This window comes from Gordionus sp. m RMFG-2023, chromosome 2 (assembly GCF_954871325.1).
Source record: "Gordionus sp. m RMFG-2023 chromosome 2, tfGorSpeb1-WG-v2, whole genome shotgun sequence".
Lineage (NCBI taxonomy): Eukaryota > Metazoa > Nematomorpha > Gordioida > Chordodea > Parachordodidae > Gordionus > Gordionus sp. m RMFG-2023.
Genome location: NC_088776.1, coordinates 46,997,091 through 47,011,659, shown reverse-complemented (window position 1 = coordinate 47,011,659; position 14,569 = coordinate 46,997,091). Strand labels below are relative to the sequence as shown.

At 26.3% G+C, this 14,569-nt stretch overlaps 1 protein-coding gene across 1 annotated transcript; it reads right to left on the bottom strand.

The window, feature by feature from the left end:
* Nucleotides 1–1,992: 1,992 nt before the first annotated feature.
* Nucleotides 1,993–6,851, bottom strand: LOC135923522 (protein angel homolog 1-like). The gene is made up of 4 exons (XM_065458321.1): nt 6,720–6,851; nt 6,432–6,676; nt 6,318–6,387; nt 1,993–3,501 (listed from the first exon to the last, which is right to left on the bottom strand). The coding sequence occupies exons 1-4, from the start codon at nt 6,817–6,819 to the stop codon at nt 2,591–2,593; spliced, it is 1,326 nt and encodes a 441-aa protein (XP_065314393.1). The 5' UTR covers nt 6,820–6,851; the 3' UTR covers nt 1,993–2,590.
* Between the last annotated feature and the right edge of the window lie 7,718 nt (nt 6,852–14,569).

Genomic DNA, 14,569 nt, shown 5'->3' with positions numbered 1-14,569 from the left:
TTCCCCACTGAAATGAATAACTTGATTCTGAGCAAAAAGCATTGTTGTTCAAATACGATTGTTTATTCGGTTCCTACCATAAAAAATATCTTACTTATCGATGTGGAAAATTCGAATAAAAATATAACTGTTCCCTGATTATATCATCAAATATAAATACTACCGAAAACCTCTCATCCGATCTGAACTTGTAGGTGGACCGGGTTGGGGTATGCATTGCCTTTTCTCTTAAAAATGTGCCAAAATATGGCATTTTTTACAATATAAAATATTTGTTTATTTACTATATATGTAAGTTATAAATTTTATTTTGGGCACTTTTAGGAGAAAAGGCATTTTGCTAGTATTTTTGGTTATTTACTAATGTACTATTACATTTCCTCATTTATTATAAAATTTGAGTATTTACTACCAAACTTTATCCTTTCGAAGTTTTATGAAAACACTTTTGATCATTTTCAAATTTAATATTACATTTGCTCATTTATTATATATTTAAGTATTTGCTACTACATTTGGTCCTTTTAGGCGAAAGGGCATTTTGCTAATTTACAAGTATTTTTTGCTCATTTACAAATTTTAAACATTCATTGACACTTTTAGGTGATACGTCGGTACACCTGGAAACCTAGGTAAAGAGATTAACGAGACCACAATGTTAACGTGAATAACGTTTAAGCCTTGAATATAAAGACCATAAATTTAATGTGAATATGATTCATCTTCTGAAAAATGTTCATAGTTTTGTCAAAAACCATTTTTTTTTGTCCATTAGAAATTACCCTGTTTTTTTGCTTTTAACAAAATCTACTAATCTAAAAATCATAAACTCATTTTCTTAGTCTTGGCTATAAAATATAAGTTATTGGACATTAATAGCTTAATTAGAAATCAAGCAAAATCGATTTATATAATAAATATCATTTTGGTATTAAGCTGCTATGGGTAAAATGGTTGTTTAGTCTGATTAAAAAGTTGTAAAAAAGAATTTTTGAAAGTCTACTCCATACAAAAAGAAATTTTTAGCAAAAATAAACAATTAGTTTATGTAATATGGAATAAAAATATGGAAAATAGGGGCAAAGATGAAAAATAATTAAAATGTCCGATATGCCTAAAATGGGCACGCTCTAAATATGCTATTAATAATTATTTATGTTTCCCCGTATTTTAATTCTTATAAATTTAAAAGTAACAAATGTCAATTCTTATTTTTATTGCGTTCAATTTTATAAACCAATTTTCCCTGTAGCTTAGCTGATTTACCCTGGGCAAGGGGTAAATTTGCGAAAATGTCACATTTTACATAATTATAGCTCCTAAAATATTATAGAAAGCTATACTTTTTATTGTATTTTGTAGATGAAGGATTAGGTATGCATTAATCTATAATTTATTTTTATTTACTTTTTTAAAATATTTTCATAGTAAAAATTGCGAAATACACTGTTTAACCCGGTCCCCCTACTCTATACCAGATGCTTGCCCATTTCCTTTGAATAATTCTCGAATTATATATTTCTTAAATTCCAGTCCTTTTTCAAAAAAAACGAAATAAATCAAATATCCCTATCCCATAATAATAAATATTTATGTTGCTATAAAAAGCATATCTATAATTATAAAGAAAGTGTTATACACAAATGGTAGCTTGATCGTAAACTCTATTTTGTGCTATCTATTTCTATATAGACATTTTATCTTTTAGCCTTATTATCTAATTTCCCTTTACAGAAGTACGAATAACTTTACCAACTATCGCGTTAGATAATAACTTAATTAAGAAGCATCCTCTTCCTTTCTAGCCTAATTTGTAATAATAAAATATGTCAATATAATTTTTTTTAAAGTATAATTCTTAAAAAAAAAAATAAATTCGCTTATCCTGTAAAAACGGACTATACCAAACAAACATATATTTTATTGAGGGGCTAATAAAGTTTAAAAATGTATATAACAATTGGCATATTATATCGACTCTATTCTTTATAGAGCCAGGATAAAATAAAGTGCAACAAAAATATTTTACCTTGAGATTTAAAATAATATTTAGGAGGTAAATTTATAAAATGGCAATGATTGAATTGATTTTTTTTTAATAAATGAATGGGCGTAGTGTTATTAAATGGCTCGATTTGAGCCAATTTTAAAAACGGCTAACTCAATATTTTAGCCAGAAAAATATTGACTAAGCCTTGAGTTTCCGCTAATATATGTCCAAACCTTAGTGTCATCTATAAGCAAATTCTTCAAGCTTGCGTAATATTTTAATAAATAAAGTATCGAGGTCGCCTTTTTTTAAAATAGGGTCAAATCGAGCCATTTAACAACACTAAAAGTATTGTGGTGACTGTGTGATAATATAAACAAAATTGAATATCAGCATTATAAATTATCTGTATAAAAAAATGTGAGTAATCATCTATAAAACATAATACAGATAAATATTTGATTTATATATAGATTTAACGAATATATTATAATTTATTAACTCAATCCTTAAAAACGGAATTTTAAAAAAATTAAAAAGATAAGTACAAATATGAAACAATGCATAAAATCCACAAATGTTAAACTTAAAAGATTCTAATCAGTCATGAATTAAAAATTTAGCAGCTAGGCACATGTGATCCGATGAAATATATCGGCTGGGCAAATAGCCTCCCATTTTAGTCATAACCTCCATTTCAGTTAGCAAATTATAACTGGCCAGTAACTTGAGCCGCGATTCCAACTTAAATTTACCATCCTTCTTATCGTCTAGTGATAAATCGTCCCCTTCACCACCTGTGTAGAATACGTAATCCACGTTAAGTCCCGTATTAGAATTTTTGGTGGTTACCACTGCTTGTTCCTTTAAATCTGAATCCTTAGAGTTATAGTTATAAACAGATGATAGATCTAGGGAGTGGGTCAGGTCACGAAGATTCAGAGCCTTTGCCAGAGAATTTGTTTCCAGCACAGAGTATATTTCTGATTCAAAGCACGGACCCATATAATTATTTTTAAGTTTTTTATCCAAGTCAGAAGTTTTACTAATAAGATGTCTGTAGACTCTGCTAAACGGTGCCGAGTTGAAATCTCCGCATACTATAACGGGTGATAATAATTTTATGTCACTATTCTCATCTTTATCGTCAACTTTAGGTTTCCCAATAACTTCATGATTAATGCGGGCCGCTTCGATTTCGGCAGTCAAGGCTATGCTCTGAGCGAGTCTGACGTCCTCTCGTTTAGGATTGAACAGAAGGTGCACGTTGGCCACACAGATCCGTCTTCCACCTACGTTATTGGTATTGCTAACAGTATTGAGACTTTTATGTTTGAGGCGTAGATTTAGAATCAAAGCTACATTGTCACGATCTAACAAAGAGCAACCTTGACGAGGTCGGTAAAATTCCACACCACGAGCGGATTCGAGAGCTAGTACATCAGATTTGTAAAATGTGGCACAACCATCGCGTTTTGAGCGGGTGCGTTTTTTAAAAACGCCTTCGTAACCTTGATTTTTAGGGAGAAAAATAATTATCAAATTTTAAATTGAATCAAGATACATAAAAAAATGGGCCCATTTGTTCCCCATTTAAAATATATCTAATCTCGAGAGTTCAATCAGTAATATAATTATCGGAACTAATTATTTTTATATACTAATACGATAAATTAATTTAATTTTTTCTCATTACATTACTGACTATTGGATACCTGGGTATGAGATAAAAAAATTTTTTTGACTTTCTCATATCTTAAGTATAATATTAATTGATGAAAAATATAAAAAACCCGGAGAGCTAAATTTTTGAGCCGCAGCTCAGCTTTAAAGTCATTTTTATTTTTGAATTCGATCTTTGCTTGATTTAATATATATTTTAGAATATAAGAAGCAAATAAATGTTAAATGATCCATTATATAAGTTGTTTACAACTATTTTATACAATTTAAATTTATTTTAAAAAAATATTTTAAGCCTAGCTTGTATTTTTAAAATACAGGTGGAGTTCCGGGCATAGAGGTTGCTGATAAATATATTAAAATAAATTGTAAATTCATTTATATTATTTATGGCTGTTCCACTTACGCTATTTTTTTTTAAATATGGCCTACATCGTTGTTTCCATAAGAATGACAAAATAAAATATATAATTGGTAAAACAAAAATAAAGTTATTATCATAATTGTTATATAATTTATATTTTAGTTTATTATTTATTTAGAATTCCAATAAAATTGGCATTTTAATCAATATTTTAACATAAATATATAGATACCAAGCTGATGATCTACGTCACTTTGGCTTTCTCTGATTTTATTTAAATCTTGTTTTTCCTTAATTTTTTTAGTGCACCAATACTTCCCGTTTAAAAAAATCGAATCGAACCAATATTTCCAAAAAAGTCGATCCGATATTATCATTGCTTTGCTAATTTTAATACTGATATCAGAGGCCTACAGGCCCGGCCCATATTTTTTTTAAATATACCCAGGCCGGGGTGGACTTAAAAAAATTTTTTAAAGCAGCCAGGCCAAATATTATAAAGACTATTTTAAATCGCTATTATTATCTATAATTTTAAAAATAAAAGGAATATATTTAAAAATTGTCTATCATAGAACAATAAATCACATTCATTCGCTTATCAATTTCCTATTTCCATTTTATCGATCCTTAGTAAATATTTCTAAAATTCAAGTTAATTATTCAAATAATCGTTATTTTAGGTGATATTTAATCAAATTCAAAGTAACAAAAATATACTAATATTTAAAATATAATCTTTTTATGGCTAAAATTTATTTTAGAAAAGTATATCATATTATCTCTTCTTTTCTTTATCCCAAATTGAGCCAATTTTCAAGGGAGAATGACTGATTCTTTAAAAGACTATATTAAATTACAATAGGAACAGAAAATAAGGGAATTATTATTAATCAATCGAATTGAAAGTGTGGTGATGTTTACATTTCTATTAATTAAACCGAAAAAAACAACTAATATTTATAAAGATTGTATAATCATAAGATTAAAAAATATTTTGAATGGTAAAAATTAAAACTTTGATGTATTTAGACGTGTTTGATTTTATGACAATTGTCACTCATTGAAATTGTATGAAACATGCTCAAAATATTTATTCTAGCCTATTTTACTATTATTTTTAAAAGTTCTGAGATGAGTGTTATGACAAATGTCACTTTTATATGTTTACAATGATTGAAACCATCTCGAAATATGCTTTATTCTAGCCTATTTTTTAACAAAAATTATTCTTAAAGGTTCTGAAAGTATATTATGACAATTGTTTTATTGTTTATAAAATTATGACAAAACATATAAATAATTACTATTATTTATTCCAAATATTAAAAAATATACAATGGGTATTATGACAATTGTTACATTTATAGCTTAAAATTATATACAAAATATTATTTTAAGAACAAAAATTAAAAAATTTTACTTCAAAAATATAAAAGATTTTACCTAAAAAATTTTTATTTTAAACAATAACAACGTAATTTAAATCCACAAAGAAAATATTAAAATCCCAAATGATTTGCTCAAAAATTTTTTTTATAAAAAACATTTTTATTCTGCTCAAAATTTATTTTTTATGAATAATTTTTTTGATCTTCAAAGATATTTGCTCAAAACTAGGTGGAATAGTACTTACCTTATGATAAAAAATCTTAATAATAACACAGATTTTTATGATAAAATGGGTCATTTATACCAGAGACTTTAAACAAGAAAAACATATATCGACAGTAATTCGAACTAAAACAAATGTTGGTTCAGTTTCGTATATAAATAACTATCCAAGTTTCAGGTTCGGTTAAAAAATAAAAATATAGGTTCTGTTTGAACCTCTAAAATCTGGTTTGAACACTTTTATATAGAAACCTACACTTGATTTATATATTTTATTTGTTGTGATATTTTGTTAAATTTAATGAGTTCTAGGGAGTGACTTCTTTTTATATGATGTTCAAGATTTGCTCAGTGGTTCCACTTTATAGTTGTCAATCAGTAATATTACATTTTGATGTAAATAAGTCGATTTATTTAAATATTTAGTTTCCTAGGTCGACTTGTTATTAAACAGCCAGAAAAACAACTTAAACAAATTAAAATAGGATGTTCTAGTTCATATATCTTATTCTAATGCCCAAATTTATTATTAGATATTTTTTATGATTTAAAATAAATATTAATAAAGTTTTTATTTATTAATATAGTGTGCAAATTTATTATTAAGGATTAAAAAATTATATTGAAATATAAAATAAAAAATATATATTTATTTAGAAGTCATACCAAGTTTGGTCATCTCTGGATAGTAAAAGTTAATATAATGGTCAGCTTGTATTTCTTGAAAACAAAATATCTATAATATGCTTATAAAAAAGAATGATATTTGAAATTAATTACGTCACAATTCAGTTCTTTAATTTCAGCTAACAAATTTTTTTGCCTATATTCCCACTTCAAATATTCATCTTGACATTCAGTGTATAAATACATATTCGTATCAATAAGGTATTGGGCTAATACATTATATGATGCCATTGTTATTTCTGAACAATGTGACATAAATGGTTTAATGTTCTCAAAATAGTTCCCATAATCTGTAAGGAGCCATTTTCTAGGATTATTAAATTTTACATAAGGAGATTCTAATAAATTAATCAATAGTTATATCATAAATATCTAATATACCATCGCTTGAATCATCATATTGACTTTTCAATCTTTCTTGCTGAATTAATATGCTTTTATAATAACGATTAAAATGCACGAAAGTTGGATATAAACTCATATTTATATCCTTTTCTAATGAGCAAAAAAATAAGGAAACAATAGTCTTTTTAATATTGTTAGGAAATTTATTTGAGCAATATGTTCTTTTCCAATTACAAATAATTTTAAACATTCATATTGTCGATTATAGTCAATTCATAGAAATTGCCGTTACACACCTGATTTAAATTTCCATTCGTCTATTTACACACACATGACCGTGAGATGTGATAGGTTATTATTAATAATGTTTATTCTTGAAGTATTTTGAAATTCACAATAGACACACAAATAATCTCAATATAAAATCGTTTTCTGATATAATAAAAAATATAATTAGAATATCAAGTATAACAGAACTGTTTTTGAAGGTAAAAAATATATTAAAAACTTTAATTTTGAATTTGGTTAGAAACTATACTTAGCTCTAATCTATGTTTGCTACTTACCAACGAAGAACTCAGAATAGCTATTGGTCTTCGCTTAGGCTGCAAAATCGTAACGCCTACATCATGTGTCCTATGTAAAACTTACATTGATAGTCTTGGACACTACCCCCTACACTATCGTTTCTCAAAAGGCAGACTTTCTAGACACTCTGCTATCAATTCAATCATCAATATAACCCTGAAATTTACAAATATTCCCTCTAAGCTGGAACCCACTAGCCTTAACTCCGATCAGACCGGAAATGGCGCTAGTTCCTTGGAACCAAGGTTTACCCAGCTTGAAATTATACATGCTTGGATCGTTTTGCAAAATGTTTTTTGCCAACTCCATCACGAAAGCGGAGAATACAAAAACCAATAAATATTGTCACCTTAATAATGTTTTGTTCCTTCCGGTAGTATCAGACACATCATTTGGACCCCAAGCCCTAAAATTATTCAAAACAATAGGGCAAAGGTTACGTTTAATCACAGGTGATCCAAAAGAAGGCTTCTCCCTTCGACGAAGAATATCAATTGAAACCTGTCGTTCCAACTGCATATTCATACATGGGACATTAAGCCCCGCCGACCATACCTAAATATAAATTTTCTTTTTTCTTTAAATCAATTTTTTTTTTTAAATTTCCCTTCCTTTAATTATATATTTTTATATTGATCATAGATATAGTATGTTAATATGAAATTAATATATTTTATTTTATAAAGGCTCTCTTACCTAGTAAAATAAAAATGAAAATCTTCTTAATGTAAAATTTAAAAAAACTTATATTGACATTTTATTTAAACTATTTTAAACTAAAAAGAATGGATTCCTAAGAATATAGGGAACTTCCTACAGAAAAAATAGTTTTGAATATCTTCTTATGAAAACTTATATTAAGTATGCATATACTGAAAGGAAAAAAGAAAAAAAGAAAGACTAAAATATTTTTCTGAATAAATGATAGATAAAAAAAAACGAAAATATATTCTTAATGAAATATAAAATAAGAATTTGATTCTTTAACAAATAAAATGTTTAAATCTGCTTAAAATCATTTTAATGTATTTTAGCCCAAACCCTTCTCAAGCCTTTAATTGGATGAAATATTTTAAAAATTTAAATTTTGAACCCTGTATCATTTAAAACATATGATTTGAAAAGTAAAATAAGTTTGAGAATCCTGTAAAAAAAAAATTGGATTCAAAATATTTATTTCATTCAGAGTTTTTAGATTTTTATATTAATTTTATTTATAATTTAGCATAATCATCTTATTGTGTTATGTTTTTATAAATTTATATTAAATAAAATTCATCATATGCTGGTCGCATTTCATATTGGTTAATTTAAAGTTTTTTTTTCTACTAATAAAATCAATCATTTTAAATTCAATAAATTAATATGTATGAACAGGGTTGCCATGTCTAACCCCATCAGCGGGAGACTCCCACAATTTTTTAGTTTACACGCAGACATCTCTCTCCCACAAAACTACCGCAATTGGAAATCTTCCGCAAAAATCTATCGCAATTTTTTAATTTCTTTTTTTAGAAGTATTTTAACGTTTTTAATATATAAATAATAATTTTGAGAGACAGTAATTGATTATTTTTATATTTTTAAAATAAATTTTAAATATTTATTCGAAAAACATGTCTAGTTTGTAAATTTATTTCTATCCTGTTTTATTTTTATCCAATAAAAACATCATTTCATTCATATAAGTCAGTACAGGGGAGTATATCAACATCGGTTGCAATACAAAAATATTCTCCAAAAATAATAAATAATACAGATGCAACTACAGTTGCGGAAATCGTATATATCATGTAGTTCAACATTCACAGAGCTATATCATCACAATGCGGGTCGAATCTTTTCCCATGATTTAAAACGACTCCAATATAAGTGCATACCTTACTTGTGGTAGAACAAAAATGAGAAAAGCTATCATAAGTGTTTCAGTACCTGAATCCTAGAGGTCAATTCTAGACGATTTGAAAGATGTGCATCCATATGCAATCTGACAAATGCATTTAATAAGTGAAATATTAAAACATCTCCCTTGATCTTTAGCTATTTCAACAAGAATAAGAACATTTCAATAAATGTTAAATTTTTTCCCTCGGATAGTGAAAAATCCAACGATGTAGCTAACCACATAATGTAATATAGCTGATTCAGGGTTATCAATGAATTGCATGTCAGCTTTCTGCCCTGATAATGCCTTTGTAAATTTTGGCAAAAACCTCAAAAACCAAAGTGTATTTACCGAATTGAGGCAGCACAATAATTAATTAATACCAATTGACTGTATATGCCATATACTACATAATTCTTGCAAGAAGGCAATGAATGTACTATCTGTGGATATCGAAATAATTATGATGAAATGTTTTAATGAATTTAATTCATCAACTAAAAGAGTTAATGAATTAAAAGAGTTGGTGGAGTGGTTTGACTTGGAATGGTGTGAGTTGTTGCGATATGTACCTATCAGGTGGTTATCATTAATACCTGCAATCGATAGAATTTTAAAATTTTATTATGTATTTGTGACAATTTATGTTAAAACTATATTTGTGGCGATTTATATTAAAACTTTATTTCGAATGTTGAAATCACAAAATTACAATCAAAATAAAAATGTGTATATCTATATAAAAAAAAGACAAGTATATAAAGTTTTAAAGTAATTGAAAACATTTGCATAATAACATTAAAATAAGAAAAAATTAAACATATTTTTGTTCTACAAGTAAAGTTATTTATCTTGGAGTCGTTAAATATTATGGGGAAAGATTCTACCTACATTGTAATTATAAGTAGCTCTGTGAATGTTGTACTACAAGATAAGTGATTACAATTGCTGCAACAGTAGTTTCATCAATTTGAATATTTTTTACTTTGACCTTTTCTTTTTTTAATGACCTTTTAAATTATATTAATTTTCGTAAACGTTAATATGTAAATGGTATTAAAATAATAATATATATATGTAGGTGTAAAAATTGAAAATATCAGAGTAGTAATTTTTATAAAATTAAAAATAAATTAAATAAAGATTAAAAAGTATATTTTTTTGGTTTCTCTTTACCTGCCTTCCGTGAAATTATCATGGTGGTAGAGAATTAAGACGCTAATTATACTGAAACATGGTGAAGCTAGATAAAAGAGGAATATGGAAAATGATTTTAATATTATTCTAAAAACACGTAAGAGATGATTAAAATATAAAATTGAATAAAAATATAATAAAATTTTAATGATGACATATTTAAAATAAGACAATAATGATAAAACAAAATTCATAGATTAATTAGAAGATTATTTAGTAAAAAAAATTTAAGGATGATGAAATACGATGAGCACGATAAAGGGATGAAGTCGCACGTACATAGATATCAGTGGAAACCGAGATACGATAATTATAAGGATTCGAGACATACAAATAATTATGAACCAAGATATAGAAACAATTATAATCCTAGAGTTTATGATAATGATAGGGGGTATAATAGGCAGGACCGTATAATAATTTTACAAGATTTAACAATAAAAATAATTATAACTACGATAACTATAGATATAATAATAATGATAATTACAAATATAATGAAAATAATTATAAATATTATAGACATCAGAACGAATCGAGATACATACCTAGATACAATAATAATCAGAACAATAATCAGTCATACAACAACAGATTTGACGTAAATAGAATGGATGATGATGACAAGGCAAATGATGATTACAAAGTTACGAGGTTCCCGTTCTATATCGCTAAAACAAAAATCGCTAAAAATTGGAAACATCGCTTATATCTCCTAGAAAATTTTTAAAGTAAATTTGATATTAATATTAATAGATACTAGGAAACTAAACACTTGTATTTAAATTGAAAATTTAAAAAAAAATTATAAAATGGAAGAAATATCATCCAAATTCCCAATTTTGGGATTCCCAAAACTGGGATTTTGGATGATATTTCTTCCATTTTAGCGATTTTTTTTAAATTTTCAATTTAAATATAAGTGTTTAGTCCCCTAGTATCTATTAATATTAATATCAAATTTACTTTAAAAATTTTCTAGGAGATATAAGCCATGTTCCCAATTTTTAACGATTTTTGTTTTAGCGATTTAGAACCTATCCCAGTTACGATATATCTTAATGATTTACCAACAGACATGCAGATCAACACCGGGTCACGATTTTCGATATTGCCGATTAATATTGCTAGAAAGATAGGAATCAAAGTCTTAAATAAATCGGATACGAAACTGACTGGCTATGATGGGAGAAGAATAGAGGTGCTAGGAATCATTAAAATAAAAGTGAGATATGAAGACAAAACTCAAAACTTAGATGCTTTAGTAGTCCAAAATGACAAAATTGCAATTCTGGGAAGGAATTGGATAAAAGTTTTTGGGAACATACTTAATAAAATTGTAAATATAATCGAGGAAAATAGAAAAGTAGATAGTAAAAATTATGAAGGTACATATTACAATAAAAAGCATGAAAATTATAATTATAAATATCATAATAATAAAAACTTGAATAAAAATGAATTATGTACATTAATACCAAATGTTAAAAAAGAAATAAATTCTTATAAATTAGAAGAAATAAATCATATGATAACAATTGAAGAAATAATAGTTATTAAAAACAATAATGAAATAAAAATTGAAGAAAATAATAAAATAAAAAATTTTATAATTATTAAAAAATTTAAAATAACTTTGGAAAAGAAAATTAAAACAAAGGTGATTAAATATCGTGATGTTGAAAGAGAGATTAGTAGTACGATATGGAGATCGTATGTTGAAAATGGAAGAAGAAAGAGAAATTTTGTTATAGAGAACAAGTTAAAGAGAAATTATAAAAAAGTGTTTAAATTGAAAAATAAAGGAGTAAAATTAAAAAATAAAAATAAATAAATAATAAATAAAAAATTATAATATAAAATGAAACAATTCCAAATATTCTATTATTCTATATTCCATGATTTTTATGAATGATTCTGATAAATTATTTATTCCATTATCATTATTCCAAAATTATTTTATTTGAGATTTATTGATCATAATATATATTTACAAACATTGATAATAATGATTATAAATAACGCGATGAACAAGCTAGTGTGAAGATGATGTTCAAGCGAATGATTAGATGATAAGGATAACAAGCTAAAATTAATGAAAAGATATGACTGAGGCTAAACAACAACAAAATATCAAATGCAAATTCTACAGTGGAGAAAATTTTTTTAGAGGTGGAAGAAGTGAACAAGTTCAAGTTCAAAATTCGAAAATTCAAAGTCAAGTTCAAAAGCGAGAATATGACCTACGACATATAAAATGATTGTTATAAATAAATAGAAATGATTGTTATAAATAAATAAAATTTTTGTAAAAAAATATATATATAAAATTTTGAAAGAGAAATGTGATAATCAATACAAACAGCAATGTTCAACTAACGACGTTTCAACAATGATGTTCAACCAACAATGTTTCATTCAACAAACGATAATTAGATGGGCAAACAAACAATTTAAAGATATACGAACAAATGACTAATGGAGCAATTGAGAAACAAATGACTGGAAGTGAAGATAAGAAACTGAGGAAAGAAGATATAAAAAAAAGGGGGGAAATGTTAATATATAATTTGAATATTTTTTACTTTGACCTTTTGTAAAAATCTTTTCTTTTTTTAATGACCTTTTAAATTATATTAATTTTCGTAAACGTTAATATGTAAATGGTATTAAAATAATAATATATATATCTATAGATGTAAATATTGTAAATATCAGAGTAGTAATTTTTATAAAATTAAAATGATAAATTAAATAAAATAAAATAAATTTTTTACTTTTTCGTTACCTGCCTTTCCCAGAATATATCATGTATTATTTCTTATTTTTGGAGAATATTTTTGTTTTGCAATGGATGTAGATACACTCTCCTGCACTGATTATTATGATGTGATTGAACAATAATAAATAAAATAATTATCATTGAAATGAGTACAATATTACCTTATGTATTTAAACGTGCTACGTGATAATTAAGCGCTTATCCCTATAAACTTATACACACACAAGGTAGATTTCTAATTGAGGATGTTTTGCGGGACATTCTCATAAAATATATTTTTTACATTGTAAAATTAAAATCGTTTGTTTTTTTATAAAATTTTATCTTGTTTACATTTTTATATTTAAAAAGGATCGTTGGTTATTTTTTATAAATTATAATATTTTAATAAATCAAGATGTTATTTTATTTTGAAAAATAGTTACCATATTTGTATAAATATAAACTAATTATAAAAAATAATAGGCGGATAGTTGAGTCAATTCAAAATCCCAGCCCGGCCTGGATTTTGCGGGCTTTTTAGCAAATTTTTTATTTCTACCACAATTTTCATATTTCTCCCGCAATTTTTATATTTCTCCCGCAATTTGAAAATTTTGACCTGGCAACCCTGTGTATGAATCAATCTTATATAATATTTTTAATTAAATTTTAAATGATGTTGAGAATTGAATTAACCTTACCTTGGATAATAAACCTCATGAGATAGTACATCATAAACAGATTTTATTTTAGATTGATCCTTGATTATTTCTTATATGTAAAAAAATAGATTTTATAAAATACAAGCAGCAAGACAAAGTCATGCACCCAAACCAGATTCGATCGATTTTTAAAAACGACCTTATAACGATTTTAGCCAAAATAATAAAATTTGCTCTATTTCATTTAAAATTATAATAGATAACCCCACAATAAATTTGCCCTAAAAAACGCTCCTACCCCCTTCCTCCCTCAAAGAAAATTAAATGCAAACTGTGCCTACCCCTTCTCTTCCACTTATATAGATACTGTGGATTCCTCTTGGCGAAGAGAGCAATAATTAAATGCAATCCAGAGTTTTGTTGTAGTAAAAAAATTTAATTTGGTAAAAATGAACATAAAACTTCGAACCTAAGTAGTTAAATTTTTTAAAAGATTATATATATACTTCTCAGTTTTCTTCTTGATTTAATTTATTAATTTTAATGGTAGCAAGTCTTTGGCGTAAGAAGAGGGATTCCTTATGCTGATCGGTTTTTTCGCGAATCCGTTTGCCTAATTCTTTGAAAAATCGTTGAGCTTTGCTACCGAAGGTGGTGAGAATGGAACAGGCGATGGGTATATATAAGAAAGAAGGGTCTAAGGAATTGTACTTTATGGTTTTTCAAGATTCTGCGAGGGCGAGGGCATCGACATTATGGTTAGATGGTGCATTTTGGTCAATGCAGGTGA